Source organism: Nelumbo lutea, chromosome 1 (assembly GCF_056320005.1).
Source record: "Nelumbo lutea isolate HS-2025 chromosome 1, American lotus-T2T, whole genome shotgun sequence".
NCBI lineage: Eukaryota > Viridiplantae > Streptophyta > Magnoliopsida > Proteales > Nelumbonaceae > Nelumbo > Nelumbo lutea.
The window spans coordinates 180,513,734-180,530,817 of record NC_142684.1 but is presented as its reverse complement, the minus strand read 5'-3'; the positions used below and the strand labels follow the sequence as shown (position 1 = coordinate 180,530,817).

The 17,084-nt window shown below is 36.4% G+C and overlaps 2 protein-coding genes across 2 annotated transcripts in view; both read left to right on the top strand.

Moving 5' to 3' along the window:
- LOC148879584 (secretory carrier-associated membrane protein 4-like) overlaps positions 1 to 8,730 on the top strand; it is a 31,783-nt gene extending 23,053 nt beyond the window's left edge. The window contains exons 10-12 of the mRNA XM_088961148.1: positions 1,397 to 1,445; positions 3,996 to 4,061; positions 8,436 to 8,730. Coding sequence (XP_088817274.1) covers positions 1,397 to 1,445; positions 3,996 to 4,061; positions 8,436 to 8,468 — 148 coding nt within the window. The 3' untranslated portion in view covers positions 8,469 to 8,730. The remainder of the gene's footprint in view (positions 1 to 1,396; positions 1,446 to 3,995; positions 4,062 to 8,435) is intronic.
- A 2,101-nt stretch (positions 8,731 to 10,831) lies between these two features.
- Positions 10,832 to 16,765, top strand: LOC148879583 (phosphoribulokinase, chloroplastic-like). The gene is made up of 5 exons (XM_088961146.1): positions 10,832 to 11,888; positions 15,435 to 15,519; positions 15,612 to 15,696; positions 15,794 to 16,038; positions 16,248 to 16,765. The coding sequence occupies exons 1-5, from the start codon at positions 11,332 to 11,334 to the stop codon at positions 16,497 to 16,499; spliced, it is 1,224 nt and encodes a 407-aa protein (XP_088817272.1). The 5' UTR covers positions 10,832 to 11,331; the 3' UTR covers positions 16,500 to 16,765.
- Positions 16,766 to 17,084: the final 319 nt, after the last annotated feature.

Sequence of the window (17,084 nt, the reverse complement as noted above, 5' to 3'; positions counted from 1 at the left end):
ATAAAAAAAGTAAAGTGGTTAATCAACAATATGAGGGTTGAGGTAAAATGGGTTAGTAGGTCTGCTAATTCTTTGGCTGATGCTTTAGCCAAACAGGGGGTTTCTAGGGAAGATCTTTTTTGTGCTTCTATGTAAGTTGTTATTAATTTGGAAATCTGTACTTAACTAGCCCGGAGAGGTTGCAACTCGTGCCTTTCCTTGGGGACTTTGTACTATTGTCTATTGCTGATTAATAAAATTATTTCAATTATCAAAAAAGAAAAACAGTATTGCACACAATCCAATACAACACGATAGAACTAAAGTACTAAACATGTTGAGGTGGATAGGCACCATTCATGAAAGGGTGTTTTCTGATAAAATTTGTTTGCTTTCTGTCACTTCTAAAATAAATCTAGCTGATTTTTTCATGGAAGTAGTAGTAAAGTCTAACCTAGAGGCAGATTTATGAAAGGTGGGTGTGATTGATTTACTCATCTTAAGGGGGAGAAGTGAGAGGTGTATTTTTTTCTTGGTTTATTTTCTATTCTTATTTTTCTTCTCATTGTCCTTTTCTGCTTCTTTGAGCTAGATGGCTGGGGGTCTTATTTTCATTTTGCGTGCAATTTGATTGATGAAAAAATTTTAGTGCAATTAATTATAAAAAAAAGTGCAATTTGGTGATCAATATAAATAAAAGAGAGGGGGTGCACACCTCTTCTATCTCTACTTCTCTGTCTCCTTTCTTTTTTCATTCTTAAGTACTTAAAATTAGATTTAATCAAATAAATCTAGATTCAAGAAAACACGTGGTTTTAATGTCATAGTTTGGGAAATTGATGACAAGTGACCAAAATGTTGTTTCCAGTTGACCTGCCATATTTGTTGTTAATTTCTATATAATCGTGTATGAACTCATCAAAGCTTGGTGGGTTAGGATGTACCTGAACTCATCGACAAAAGTATCGTGTGCAATAATGTAAAACCTTTCCCCCTTTTTCTGAATAACTATGCAAAACCTTTGTCCTTGGAGCATTTAGGAGGAAAATGATGACATTTTTGGAGATGAGAGTGTTGCTTCTCCCAAGAAATAGCCATCGTATGCTCATTATGGTATTTTGTGATAAAGAAAAGAAGGCCATTTCTTTTGTGATGATTTTAATTGTATTGTTACTGGCATCTATTCTTCTATATAATAATTTTGCTGTAGATGAACATATTGATGATTCTGTGAACAACCTCCTCTCCCTCCTCAAAAAAAAAAAAAGAAAAAAAAAGAAAAAAGCAAATTCCTTCTGTCCTTGTGCAGGTGGCTAAGGTTGTAGGTTGTTCTTATGCTATATTATCTGTTTATCTTTTGTACAACAGAACATTTAATTCATGTGAAACTGAAGTAAGATTTTCTTTTCTATCTTAGGGGTATTCTTGCTGCAATTGATGTCTTCTCAGACCATGTATTTGTGGGGGTGAGTTCTTTAATGCTTAAACATCTTTTCATCCTCCAAACAACATGTATATATGATTTTCAGTTAAAATGCATCTTGTTTCAACTTTCAACTGAAAATTTTGCAATCCAAATTCTCAACTTTTTTGTTATATTTCCTGATTTTTTTGATAACTATTGACTAATGGAATATCGCTAATATTCATTGGATTTTGTAATTCTTGAAATTCCTTTGATAGATATTGAGGGTTACTTCATTGTTCATATCACTTCGATGAATTTCATTTCATCTTGTTACTGATAAAAAGTATATACTGAGATAACTTCAAATGGGAAACTTTGTTGGAGATATCAGCATTCAGTAAATGTTTTAAGATTACAGACTATGAAGGAAAATATCAGTACTAAAAGTATGCTTCTTTTTTATTCACTATCTAGCACTGGAAAACATGTTCGGCACAATTGATTCATTTGAAGCCATGTACCTATGGATATATATATATATATATATATATATATATATATATATATATATATATATATATATATATTTTGATGAATCATGTACCTATGGATTTTGTAGCATAGAAATTACCTAAATGGTTTGGTGTGTTTCTGAACTATAGTTGAATTTGTAGTAAAGACTAAGTTGGTGCTTCTCATAATCTTTATACTAGTTGAGTCTTACTACTAATTGACTAAAATTTTAGGATGGTTGGATGTGAGGCCAATTAAAATATCAGCATTATATACTGAAGATATGGGCTTAATCCTGGAGAGAGAAGTATGTTCTGTTTCATATTTATACCTTTATGGAAATGTGAGCCAGGAGAAACCAGTAAAGACATGAACAATAAGCAAAAGGAGAAATAATTACATTAGTTTTTATTTGGAAAGCTATTAATTCTATTACTCAATCTTTTCTGAGTTCATCAAATGTGATCCATCAAATGTGATCCTTTGAGTTTGTCCAAAGTCAACTTTTGGGATGACATGTGGCAGGGTGATGCTTCTTTGGTCTCTTGTTTCCCTGATTTATAGGTTTTGTTGCAGTTTAAAGTTTCCTCTTTCTTTTTACATGTTTGGCCACTTATGGTTTTCCTTTGCAATTTTTAGTTTTGTGGGTTAAAGGATCATGAAATGCAACAACTTTCTGAATTATTGGATTGAGTTTGGGTGTTTTTCTCTCCTATGGGTGAGGATAGGGTTGGTCTGCTGACTCCCATGGTTGTATATCCTTTGCTTCTATCAAATTCGTATTTTCCTGTACAAACTGTTTGGTTAGGGCTGTTAGCCCCTACTCCAAAATTAAGTGTTCTGAGAGAATATTCCTTCAAACTATATCTTTACAAAAAAGAGGGCTAATAATTTCACATGCTTTGTGGTATTCCAGCTGATATCCTGACCCATTTTGTTATATTTTTTCCTTGAACTAAAAGAGGGAAAATCATGTGGAGGTGTACTGGAGCAGATACTGTTTGGATGCCGTAGTTTTTCAACCGAAGAAGAATTAGCTAAAATGTTGTTGTACATAATACCACTGAAAAGGACTTGGGTGGAAGTAATAATAAATTATTTAAGAGTCTATAGTTAAATGATGGATATGGCACTGGACAGAATAGAACGTTGAAACAGGATCGTGTAGCCAGTTCTATATAGTTGGAACTGAGCTTATAATGATGATGAGGATGATTACATCTGAGGGTTTCATATCATGTCCTATACTCCTATATAGAGAAGTGTTCACCAAATATTCAGTGGATGATGCAATGGAAGCATGGATTCAAATCTCCAAATATTCTATTGAAATACACATTCAAGTGGAAGTATGGTTTCCTCGGGGAGAAATTAAGTTAAACTTTGATGGTTTCTCTTTTGGAAACCCATGGATTTCAGATACTGCTGGTGTTAGAAATTAAAATGGAGTTATGTCTATTCAGATATGACTGGATTTGAGACTGCCATTAGATTGGCTATTGCTAGGATTGAGGTTATTGTATTCTTAGGAATTTCAAAAATTGAAAAATGGAAGGGGGTTCTCAAGTTTCTATTAGTTGAAGAAATAGTAAAGAAGGATTGTGGTAGATGCCACACTTTTTTTAGACACAACCTTTCTTCTAGGTTTAACATCTCATTTGTGATAAAGAGATCTGCTAGTATGTTGGCTGGCTTAGCCAGGTCGGGTGTTCAAAGAGAAGTGTTATGTTGGGGGAGGGGGCATCCATTCCTTGGGCATTGCAATTGAGAATTGTGAAAAGAAAATGCAAATGGTTGTGTTTTGTATTCTTATGTAAAGACTGGGGGGATGGCCTAAGTTGTTTGTCATTCTATACTTTTACTTGAACTTCATGATTGTCTATATACTCTTTATCATTAATAAGGAGCTTGAATTACCCATTTAAAAGAAACGCCATTAAATCTTCAAAACCAAACCTGATAATCTATTAGTGGTCTGCTCATCTTTTGAAGTTCTCTTTCTGCTTGTTCACTGAACAATGTGATATCTTTTTTCTGATCATGGATGTTGTTACATGGAAGATTAGCATACAGTTGATGTTTTTCTTTCTTGCAGATATTCTACTTGATTGGCTTTGGGTTCTTCTGTTTAGAGTCTCTTCTAAGCTTGTGGGTACTTCAGGTCAGTTCTATAAAGCATTGCTATTTTTGTTACTTATATTCTTTAAGTCTCTAACACCTTTGGTCTTTTCTTTTCAATCAGTCAAATTATATATTTTCTAAATGGTCTTTCTGGAGGGTTATGCTCATTAATTGCATAACTTTGTTTTGACTTCTTGATCTTGTTTTTTCACGTGTTTTTAGAGGTTCTTGCTACTTTTATAGTACTGTGTTGTCAAGTTTTCAGTGTGAAATGAGCAGGATCTGGTGTATTTGTTCATATGTTTGTGATGCTGGTTTCACTCTATGCTGCATTTATTGTTAATTTCATACACATGGAAATTAGCTTTCCTCTTTTAGTTGTGAAAAGTTTGCCTTGGTTGTTTTGTTTTGAGGTAGTTGATGGCATTGGGTATACTTTTAACTGATACCTGTAGCTACCGGATATTGTGAGGATATTCTTGATCTTAGAACTTAAGGTTATTGTGGTGAGGGTGGGAGTGAATTATTGATCAAAAAGGGTGCGAGTGGGTAGGGCTGTCAATGGACTCCGAAAGTTCGGTACCTGATTTGATTCTGAATCTGATTATCCCAGATTTGGATGTTAGAAGTTGCATCTGGTTAATAATCAGTTTGGATGTGGATTTAACCCCATCCGATCCAATTAAAATCTGGTCTGATAAAAAATTTATTATTTTATATATTTGTAGTATAATTATGTCTATATATACAATATACAATTATATAGAGTTTACAACTAATAAATTTAATATTTAATATTTAGACATTTTTATACATGTATAAGTTAAAAATAATTAGTTTCTAAGAACCAATTTTTATCTAATATACAATTTTATATATTTGATGCAGTTTTTGAATGCCAAACAGGTGATCTACCTTTCCTATATTTAGGACTTCCAGTAGGATCCAGAACTAATGAAGCAGGGATTTGGAGGCCAGTGATTGAACGAGTAGAGAAAAGGCTAGAGAGATGAAAGCCAAATACCTATCTCTAGGGGGCAGAATCACACTGGTGAGAAGTGTTCTCTCAAGTCTGCCGACTTATTATCCAACTCTTCTGAAGGTTCCAGCCTAGGTGGCGGAAAAAATTGAAATGATTCAGAGGGACTTTATGTGGGAAGGAGTTGGTGGTGCAAGGAAGTCTCATTTGGTGAAATGGGATAAGGTGTGTAGGCCAAAAAAGCATGGTGGCTTGGGTACTAGAATAGTTAAAACTTTCAATAAGGCCTTGCTGAGTAAGTGGCTGTGGAGGTTTGGGTTGGAAAAGGAGAGGGAGTCCCTATGGAGAAGGGTTGTAGCAGGAAAATATGGGCTGGTGAGGTTTAGGTGGGAGTCAAGGGAGGTTTCCAACTCTTATGGAGTGAGTGTTTGGAAGGGGATCATGTTGTTCAATCAAGAGTTTAAAGATGTAGTCAGATTTAAGGTGGGAGATGGGGCAAGAATTAGATTCTGGGAAGTTGAGTGGTGTGAAGTAGGGAAGCTGTGCGAAGTGTGCCTGGAACTTTATAGGCTGTCTGAACACTAGATTAGAATTGATCAATGCTTTGAAGTGTGCAGAGAAAAGATTGTATGGTGTCCCAAATTCAGAAGACCCTTGATAGACCAGGAAATAGAAGAATGTGCTCAGTTGTTGAACTTGCTTCAGAAAGTGGAGGTATCCACTTCCTTGAGGGATGGTTTGTGGTGGAAGGAGTGAAAGAATGGGGTTTTCTCAGTGAAAGCTTTCTATCTAGCTATGTTAAAGGACCGGCAGGGATCAGATTATAAGGGTGGAATCTGGGGGAACCCCATTCCACCTAGAGTGGAAGCTTTTGCTCGGCTGGTTGCCATGGACAACATCTTAACATCTGATCATCTGAAGAGCAGAGGGTTTCATATGGAAAACTTTTGTGTCATGTGTAGTGCAGATGAAGAATCTGTTCTGCACTTATTTTCCACCTGCAAGACTGCATGAATAATTTGGAGTTATTACCCTTCTTTATTTGAGAAAAGTGCGATTCAGCCAAGATCAGCAGCAGAAAATTTTCTCCACCTGGCCAAGAATTGGGGGAGGTAGGAAAGCAGGGATAGTTTGGAGTTGCATCCCATTTGCTGTGTGCTGGACACTATGGAACAAAAGGAACAGAAGCATCTTTGAAGACAAACTCAAGAACACAGAAGTTCTGGTGGCTTTGGTTGGGAAGTTATTGCAGATTGGGTTTGGGTGTTACCAGACTTTGATCAAGTAAACAGACCAGATTTGGGGGAAAATTTCTGGAGTTTGCTTGAGATTCAATGATGTATCTGTACCAGTCGTAGTGTTGGGCTGTACCTAGTGCAGTTTTGTTCTGTTTTGTTAGTTTGGTGCCATCTTGTCACCTACTACATGTAACTGATCTTTTTCTTTTAATAAAATTTCTATTTTTTTCTTCAAAAGAAGACTTTTTAATTTTTTTGTTATTTTAAACACAATAAGTCGAATGTGGATTATATCAGAATCTGATCCGAGTTTGACATATCAGATTTCGAATTGGATTCAGATCCAATGGCTCTATATTTGGATTGGATGCGGATTTAGGTGAGTGTGATCCTTTTACAGCTTTAGAAGTGCAACTGTAGTAGTTCCCCAGGAAGAGTCGGACTCAGAGAGGTCCTCACAGGACAAGTTAGATTATTCAGCTGAATGAGAATGATGAAAATAGACCCTTATTTTCATTGTTTGAAAGAGCCTGAGAAACATTGTAGGCATAGATTTTTACCTTTTTTGTGCAAAAATGACTGATTTGCCAATGGTAACTTTTGCACAAAATGGCAAAGGTTATACCTATTATCATCAGAAAAAAAAAGAAAAGAAAAAGAGCCAAAGGTGAGATCCGTGTCCAGTCCACCCCTCACAAGACCCAAGCTAGCTAGGGCCAACATTGGGTAATGGCCTTTGTTTAGATCATGATCCTTTTCTCTTTCTTTCTTTCTTTCTTCCTTTCTTCTAAATGAGTGATGGTCAAGAAGGAGGTTGAGATAGGCTTAGTATGTGACAGGTTGTGATAAGCAATTCCTTGTTGCTTGTGAATTAGCTTATTAGTTACGGAAGAGATGGTTGGGAATTTATTGTTAATGGAAATGAGTCTGAGGATGCTATTGCACGTTATAGACAGAAATATCAGGGCTTTACCTTCTAGCTCCCACTAAAACCAAGAAAAACAATTTACTAGATGTGCTATGAAATTTCTTATAGAGATTAATGTATCGTTTGGCATACTTTCAGATAATTGATTTTGATGAAATTTATTTATTTATGATAGTTTAAAGAGATGAATTTCATTCAAAAAAATAAAATAGAATTATGAACACAGCAGCCTTAGCTGACCAGCAAACACATTATGAATTCTATGACCTTATTACAACAAAGACCCTTGACATAAGCAACCCTCAATGAATTCAGATCTTGAAGCTCCTGCCTCCTGATTGGCTAATCTATCTGCAACTTCATTTGCACTTGGGACCTAATTGGATGAGTAGTCCAGTTGTCTTCCCAAGGACAGGACCTCACAGATCAAGAATCTGAATGCCCAGGGAGCTTTATTTTCAGTATTTATCCAAGAAATGGCAACTAAACATCCCCTTCAATCACCAAATCACCCAACCTGCTCTCAGCTGCAAGATGAATGTCTTTTAACACTGCTAGCAGTTCAACCCTTAGAGATTCCCATTTCCACTGAACCCATCCACAAGCTTGTTCTTGGTGGCTTCCATTGTACCATCCTCTTTCTTACTGTTAGAAGCTACCACCATAAGTTCCACCCCCTCAATATGTCGCATGCTGGGATCCCTCCCTTTAAATTCTTAGTTACCATCACCCAATGAGCAGCTTTCACCTGAATTAGCTCTATCAAAATTTCAGATTGTTGTTCCTTGTCTTTGAATAATATCTTTTTTTTTTTTTTTTTTCTATTTGATGGGGGAACTACATCCACTGACTTGACCAGATGATCCATCTGGCACCTTTAGAGAGCTTGTTAAATTTAAATTTTGGAACCACACAATGACACAGCAGATGATGATGCACGAGTCGTAGTCTACATAGGCTTTGCAAATCAACTTTACACTTTTACAGAATGCTTTTGAAAATAACACACTTCGAGCACAAATCAATAGTACATGCACACACCGTTTTGCTTGAATACTCGTACAAAAAGAAAGTTTAGATCATGTCTGAAAGTCTATTTTATGTTGGGCCAAAACCTAACAATATTAAAACATTATTTCCACGAGGTTATGGAAAGCCAGATATGTAGTGCATATTTGTACTTTTAATGAACTGTGTGACAGCCAATGCCTTCTCTTTTCCTCATTAGCTTTTAGTTGTTAAGGAACATTTTTTCCCTGGTTTGTACAGAAAGTTTACATGTACTTCAGAGGGCACAAGTGAAACCTGATGCTGCGATCCACGAACACATGAAAGTTTCAGTGTTGCTGCTGCTGCTGCTGCTTGTGGTTTCCTGGCATGTTTTTTCCCCTTGTTTGTTTCTTGGTTGTCTTTGATGAACATGGATATTGGCAAATGATGCACGAGTGGCATGTTTTAATGGGTAGGCTATATTTTTTGTAGGTCATTTGTTCTTTTAAGCATCCATCTATGTATAAGAACTTGTTTCTCTTATGGGTTTATCTTGTACAATTCATTTTACTAAGCATTTAGCGCACAGGGTAAGCTCATTGTAGGGATACCGCAATTCAAATGTGTTTCCACTTTCCACTGCCATACTCCCTACCCCAAAGACCAAACACATTGCGATTGGATGGATGATCTCGAGCTGGCCGATGGTTTCACAGTGAGCTTAATGATCATCATCCGGATGGAACTGGGTTTAAGGTCAGAGGAATTGGGTGGTTCTAACTTCATCTCCACTTGATTGAAATTTGAAACAGAATGATAAACAAGCCACTAAAGCTGTAAAGCATGCGCGCTAAGTACCAACTACTAAAGCGTCCAAGGCTAAAGCGCCCATTGACACGTTAAACATGGGTGGTTCCACTTCGACGCGTCCACAGTCCATCTGGTATGATGTATGATCCCTTCACTGGTATCACTTGACCTCTTGTCTTTGCATCGGGAATCAGTCAGTTTGAAAATTTTCTTTATGGAATCTACGTGGGTTCCCCTAGATTAATAAGAGCTAGGTGGTTTGGGGCTGCCCAATCGGTGGGCTTCCTCGCAAGTCGCAACTGGGTTGGTAGCTTTGAAGGCAAAATATCTTAAAATTGAGGTTTCATGCTTCCTTTCCCCTGTCAATTCATAGACCATAAAGGGCCCCTCAAAAGTGGAGCAGTGCAGGTGCAGCCTGGATTGTCTGGTTCGCTATAGATCCGATTTGACTTCCGGGGCACTGAGTGTGAGGAAGTTTGTCTCATAGCCATAGGTATCCTATCCCCCGTTAATTTCCAACTTCGTAACTCCAGATACATGTCTAGGATCTGATGTTTATAGCATGTGCATGCAAAATGCAGTCACATGAATAAAGCAGGGCAATGTAGACGTCTCAACTCCCACCCTATATCCAAAACCGGAGAATGTTGGTAGCAGCCCATAGTGTTTGTTTTCTCATCTTGTTTTTTTTTTCCTAGTCTGCGGAGGGAGTGGAAGGAGAAACTGGAAATGCACATCTGTCTACTTTTTCTTGGGCTTGTTTCGTTTTTCTGTTTAACATATTACGTCTACTGTACTGATTACTACTATTCACATAATACATGGAATCAAGGAAAAGGGTTCTTATTCAAGTGGAGCATTCCTGGCACACCCAAGTTACAAGTTCAGCTTTAGTCTCGTTTAGGTTAACGAGAATGGACTCCTCATGTTTGGCCCTCGAGCCTGTTACGACTCTGCGTTATTACAAGTTGGATATATATCTCCTTTTTCCTGTTTTCTGGGGTTCCTGACTTGCTTCTGTTGTTGGATTTTGGAGGTTGGAGCTACATTGTTCCTGGTCAACCTGGTTTTAAAAATGTCATAAGAAAAAACATTAATCTGTGTTACAGAAAGCCTCAATTCGGAAATGAAAAGAAATAAACATTTCGAACTGCTTCCGAAACTGCACGTAACGATGTTAGAGTCGCACTTGGATCGGTCATTGTAATTAATAATGTAGATGGCACCTGAAACTTTTGACTATTAAACGCGCGAGTTGCGGGTTGCGACGAACGTTCATGGTTGTGTTCCTATAAAGGAAACATCCATTTCTTGTGAAGGGTTTTAAGTTCAAGCTTACGATGCGCAGAACAACTGCATCTAGACATTCTTAATTCTTTGAGACCGACTGTAGAAGTTTATGTCGAATTCAGTTAACTTCCACTGTTAAGATTGATTTGTACAAGTGAAGCAAGCTTTGGACTCAGACCCAGTAAACAAAACATTCTTGTCAATTTTGACGGTCTTTTATTTTCCCATATTTTCTGTGGCTCTGTGGACTTTGGTGGTTCCAGAAGCAAAACCTCACACAACATAAGGAGGAGAATTCCATGGTCCAACCCAAGCAAGAAAAGTTATTGGACTGAAATCTATGGTCCCATATCTCTTTCACTTCTCATCCCTCCCCATCTCATCTCCAACCAACCATCCTCTGCCACGTGTCATACAATCCTATGTGGAGGAGTTTACGACCACTCTTCTCCATGCGCGTTCTTTGGTAATCACAAACGTCACCTAACAATAGTTTTACATTTTTACTTGCAGACGAAAGAAAGACAACACAGAGCAAACAAAATATTAAGATATAGAGTTGGGAGCGTAAAAGAAAGAAATAATTAAAATGACAACTTTACTCACAGCGCCCTTTGTTTACTCACCATGTCTTCTCTTCCCACTTTAAGATCTCCAATTTTGCCCAAAACCAGGGGCAGTCACAAGCACATATAAAAACAAACCTCGGCAACTCAGCACTCCATCAAAACTAACCATTTTTTCTCCTTCACAACTAGTTTCTATTCCTTCTCTGTGTATACCTCTCCCCAGTTCCATATTCTTGTTTTCTTTCTATTTTCTTCACTTCTCCTTTGATTCAAAGGAAAAGAAGCAGAACCCATTTCACAACTAGTTTCTATTCCTTCTCTGTGTATACCTCTCCCCAGTTCCATATTCTTGTTTTCTTTCTATTTTCCTCACTTCTCCTTTGATTTCAAAGGAAAAGAATCAGAACCCATTTCTTGTATTTTCACAAAAGCAGCAGAATTGATAGCTTAGCACCGATTTCAGATCCTTTCCTCTCAGAAGATTCTAAGAGGTCTGTACAGAAACAATGGCAATTTGTACAATCTACACAACCCATTCTCTGAATTCGACCTGTTCAATCTCCACCCCAACCAAGACTAACTTGGGTTTTCACCAGAGACAAGTATTCTTCTACAGCACAAGCAAGAAAACCAGCAGGAGGGGCAGCGCCAACTCGTCAGAGATCACGTGCTCAGCAGAATCAAAGACAGTTGTGATTGGGTTGGCAGCAGATTCTGGATGTGGGAAGAGTACTTTCATGAGGAGATTGACAAGTGTGTTTGGTGGTGCAGCAGAACCACCCAAGGGTGGAAACCCAGATTCAAACACCTTGATCAGTGACATGACCACTGTAATTTGCTTGGATGATTACCACTCACTTGATAGGACAGGGAGGAAGGAGAAGGGAGTTACTGCACTTGACCCAAGAGCAAACAACTTCGATCTCATGTATGAGCAGGTCAAGGCTCTCAAGGAAGGAATTGCTGTTGATAAGCCTATTTACAATCATGTTACTGGTCTCTTGGATCCTCCTGAGCTTATCAAACCTCCCAAGATCCTGGTCATTGAAGGACTGCACCCAATGTGAGTCTCTAAAATTCCTTCACAAATTCTATTTTACTTCACATCCCACATTTATTTTTCTCTCTCTTCTTTTTTTGTTTTTCATGGCATATCAGAAATGTTGTCTTTTGATCCTTCCCTACATATGTTGTGTAAGGATTTGCATTCAGTTCTTTGTTGATGACAATTGCACTTTCCTTCTTTCTGTCTTCATTTTGAAAGGGTGTCTTTGAATCTCATCAGTTTGCACCTTACATTTTGCACTTTGCAGCATTAGATACTATTCTTTTGGAGATCTTGTTGAAGAGATTCAACGGAATTCTATCTCTATCTTGGGTTTTCTGTCGCCTTCAATTATGAGATCCCCTTCTCTCTCTCTCTCTCTCTCTCTCAGGTTTCTCTCGACCACACAAAGAAAGACCTTCATCTAAGTAGATAGGATGAGTACTTCAACACTTGGGTTGGTGCCACGCCGCATGCTGACGGCTGAACTTTTCGCCAGCACATTGTTAAACTTACAAAACCAAAGTTATGTAAATATTGATTCTTAGCCCTCGGATTTGATCTGGGTTTGACCATGTAGTTGAACTAGCGGGACCCAGATACCCTTTTCTGCTTCTCTTGTCAACCCACACCCTACAAAATCAGGTGAACTCATGATCCTTGGCTGTTGGACAACTATCTCTTTCCGCCTCTTTTTAACAATGTCCTGGACTGACAGAACCTAGTTTTGGAACCGGTCCATGTTAGACCTGGTTTTGGAACAAGCAGCGTTTGGTCCAGACTCACTTATGGACCTATGGTGAAAAAAAGACAGAAAAAAGAACTCAAATCCAGTGGCTATCAGGCATTGATAAGCTGGCAGTTTTAGAATTTGGGTTCACCAAGAAATGTGGAACTATTGGGGTTTGTGGGTCCCAAAGAGTGCCTGGGTCGGTCAGTCACAGCCATCCATTTAGACATTTAAAATGATTTGAGGTTGATCTATTAATACCGGAAGGAAAAAGGAGGTTTTATTGAGATGGTTATAACTCTTCTAATGGCATTATTTTTGGACCATAACTAGCCCAAGTGGGGTGGTCTGAGATTCTGAGTGTGACACATTGTCATGCTATGCTAAATCACTTTCTCTATTGCCAATATTATTTTATTAAAGATCCTATTATATATTTGTAGTTTTGCTGCTTTTGCAGAAAAGGAAATTTCTCTTTTACACCAACTTGCCATAGAAATTAGCTGTCAGCTTGTCCTTGACAACCACATATTTGTTACAAGTTTATAATCTCTCTCTCAATTACTTCCATTCATTATTTAAAGAAGCATTCAATTCTCAACAAAGTTGTCAATGGGTTGGGTCCACCTGATAATCAATTATAAATTTATAATTGGGTGGGTACATTCCAAACTGACGTCTAAGACTTGAATCAATCAAGTAATAAATTAAATCTATATCTATATTATATAAAAGTGCGGACGTAGAGTAGAAGTTTTTTTATTAAATTTATCATCTATTTCTTTGTTTGAGAAATGGTATAAAAGTCATTTAATTATAGTTTTAATGACTACTAAAATGTCCATATTTGTGTATTTAATCAATTTCTAATTGTAAGGGTTGAAAATGTAACTTAATTATTAATTTTCACCTCAATTAATCATCTCTCATTAAGTCTCATACTTAAGGTATTAACTTCTATTTTCTCATATTAAATCTTATATTTAAGTTATTTTTCACTAATAAATGATATTAATTAGATCTATCTCAACATTTTTAACAATAGAAACCTATATATTTTAAAATTGACTAAAAAACAAAACTATTGTTTATCCAATTGGTGGCTAAGCAATTCAACCATCTGAATCAAATTGATCAACGGATGAAGTCATAGTTAGGTAATAAAATTTTTAAAATAAAAATAAATATAAAAATTAAAAAAATATAGAAAAACTAGATACATTTATGATATTTTTATTAATCAAACTAAAAAATAAGTGTAATAAATAAACTATTTTTATTGATAATGAAAATGAAATACATAATTTTGAAATGACCAAAGATAAAATTATTTTACTATTTGGCAAAGATCAGTCGTTCAACTTTTGAGCAAATGTGTTAACATTTAGTGTCATAGATAAATAATAAAACTTAATAAAATAAAAAAACAATTTTGTAAACAAACCATTCAAACACATGTATAATATCATATGTTTATCATATTAGACAAAAAGTAAGTGTGACATATTAGAATTTTTTTTTACAAAGAAATACAAAAAAGAAAAAGAAAAATTGAATACATCCATAATTCTGTATTTATGCTATTATTAAAATTATGAATAAGATTGTAGAGCTTTCATTTGATTAAAGTACTCATTTTTAATTTAATTCCTATTTAATTGTGAGGTTTAAATTACAAATTAAACTACTATTTTTCACCTCATTTAATTCCCTCTATTTAAATCTTACTTTTTTTTTGATAAATGAACAAAAAAAGATAAACCAAAGAGATAAAACATTACAAAAATAAGAGTCTACCAAGCAATGATCTTTGAAACTTTACAACTCCATTTAATTAATTTTCACATATTTGGATGAGATATTTATGTAATAAGATTTTGATTTTGCAATATACATCTGAGTAATAATAAAAACCAAAAAATATAAAAAATACATAAAGTTTATATACAAATTTGGATACATTATTATTATCATTGTCATCATTTAGAATTGCTATGTGCAAAGAATGTGCACACTTACTAGTAATATATAAATGTCTCATCGTTTCCTTGTAACTTTTCTTATATTTTTAAAAGGGAAAATTTCATGAATAATATAAAATAATTTTAATTAAATCACTTAATTTTATCAATATATAAAAGTTTACTATTTATCGTATTTTTATTAAAGTTATATTATGAAAAATGAAGTTCCAAATTGTTTTTTTTTAAGGTTTTGTTCTATGGGGCTACAAAGCTGGGGTAAACTTGTTCATGGGCTGGGCTTTATCTTTTTTTTTGCTATTAATTTTATTATTATATAATATATATGTTTATTATTAATATATAATATATTTTTATTAAATATAATATTATCGGGCTAGGCCCTGAACCCAGCCCAAAAATAGTTAGTCCCCGATATTTAGAGCCCTAGCCTGAGTCTATAGGCTTAAAATTTTGTCTAAGCCTGATTTAGAACGGGCTGGGTTGGGCCAGCTTGTTAGGTTATCCGGCCCATGAACAGGTGCAAACATGGTGTCCCATCCCCCAAACCCATAACCCACTTGCCCCCAAACCAGGGCGGGATTCAATTCCAAGCCTCCGCTACAACCAACAAGAGACCTTACCAACCAGCCGGTTCCCACCTTGCAAAAAATGCACATTAAATTTCAAATTGTTATATTATAGGCAATTATAGATGTTAAGCATAGGTAATTATAGACATGGTCGACCATGTCCCGACCAATGACAGCTCTATTTCCACCTAATTAGCAAACTCAAAATCCAGACTAACTAGTCCATTGTGTTTTAGTCGATTTGCAGAGTTAACTTGTTGGTTGTATTTCTGGTTGTTAGGTACGATCCTCGTGTAAGGGAACTCCTCGACTTCAGCATCTACTTGGACATCAGCAATGAGGTCAAGTTTGCATGGAAAATTCAGGTAAGCAGTCTAACATGTAGCATCCAGTAATGGAGTGTTAGAGCTTATCTTTTGGTGTTCATTTTCTTGGTTCTGATCATATCGAGTTGCAGAGGGACATGGCAGAACGTGGGCACAGTCTTGAAAGTATTAAAGCCAGTATTGAAACCAGAAAACCAGATTTTGATACCTACATTGGTAAGTTCCATGGCCACTCTGAGTCTGGTTTCTATACCTCTTAACTCTTTTCATCTCTGCTGATCTCAATCTCCCATTTTATGGTTTCCAAATGCAGACCCACAGAAGCAATATGCAGATGCTGTGATTGAAGTCCTGCCCACCCAACTTATCCCTGATGATAACGAAGGGAAGGTTCTGAAGGTTCGGTTAATAATGAAAGAAGGGGTTAAGTTTTTCAGCCCAGTTTACTTATTCGATGAGGGTTCCACTATTTCATGGATACCCTGTGGCAGGAAACTGACCTGCTCGTATCCTGGCATCAAATTCATCTATGGCCCAGACACATACTTTGACAATGAGGTAACTTACCCCAACTTCTCAAACTCAATCTTTTCTTTTCTTGTTTTCTTCATTCAGTTTGGTCCCATTGTAATATCAGATTGGTTACCATTCTAGGTTTTCAGTACATGAACATTCTGATCTGGGTCTGCTTTAATTTCATCAAACAGAACAGAAATTCTATGGAGAAGATTGAAATCTGATCAGTTTTGCTTTGTTTGTTTCTCTAGGTGTCTGTGTTGGAGATGGATGGGCAGTTCGACAGATTAGATGAGCTTGTTTATGTGGAGAGCCATCTGAGCAACCTCTCTACGAAATTCTATGGTGAAGTTACACAGCAAATGTTAAAGCACGCAGATTTCCCAGGTAGTAGCAATGGGACGGGTCTCTTCCAGACCATAATTGGGTTAAAGATAAGAGACCTTTATGAGCAGATCACCTCCAGCCAGGCAGCAGTTTCATTAGAAGCAACCAAAGCCTAATAATGGGCTTTGACAGATTCATCTCCTATCATCCTTCAGAGTTATTTTTTCCTTCATCTTCATTGTCATTGAGTTAGGGCTCTCCCTACATTGAGAATATATGTATTTTCTTGTTGCAACCCTGTGGAGATTTGTAATATAGAGAGCAGCATAGGAGATATGGAATGCTGTTCAAAGATCAAACACATTTCTTTTGGAAGTGTTGTTGGACTCTTTGGGCCAAATGTCTACTTGTATGACTCAATTCTTTTCCCTCTTCATCATCATTCGTTGTCTCAGATGTGCAAAGATGACAACCAACTCTGCTGTCAAACACATTTCCTCTTGTTCTTCTGGTTGTCAATGAGAATTCTTTATAAAATAAGGATTACTCCCAATGGAGTTCTGAATGTAAATCTTTTACATGGATTACACATCATACAAGTAACATCTTTCTGGGTCTGACATATAAAACTATTTCAAACCACTAGGCCCATTGCTTTGACCAAATTGTAGCCTCAACATTCCCCTATTCCATTATTTGGCACCCAGAATCCGAGAGTTTTAGTTCCATTAATCATCAGAGGAAAAAGGAGGTACAGCAAG

Coding starts and splice junctions, on each gene's coding strand:
- LOC148879583 (XM_088961146.1), top strand. CDS start 11,332: ATGGCAATTTGTACAATCTACACAACCCATTCTCTGAATTCGACCTGT. Junction 11,889..15,434: donor ATTGAAGGACTGCACCCAAT/GTGAGTCTCTAA, acceptor TCTGGTTGTTAG/GTACGATCCTCGTGTAAGGG. Junction 16,039..16,247: donor ACACATACTTTGACAATGAG/GTAACTTACCCC, acceptor TTGTTTCTCTAG/GTGTCTGTGTTGGAGATGGA.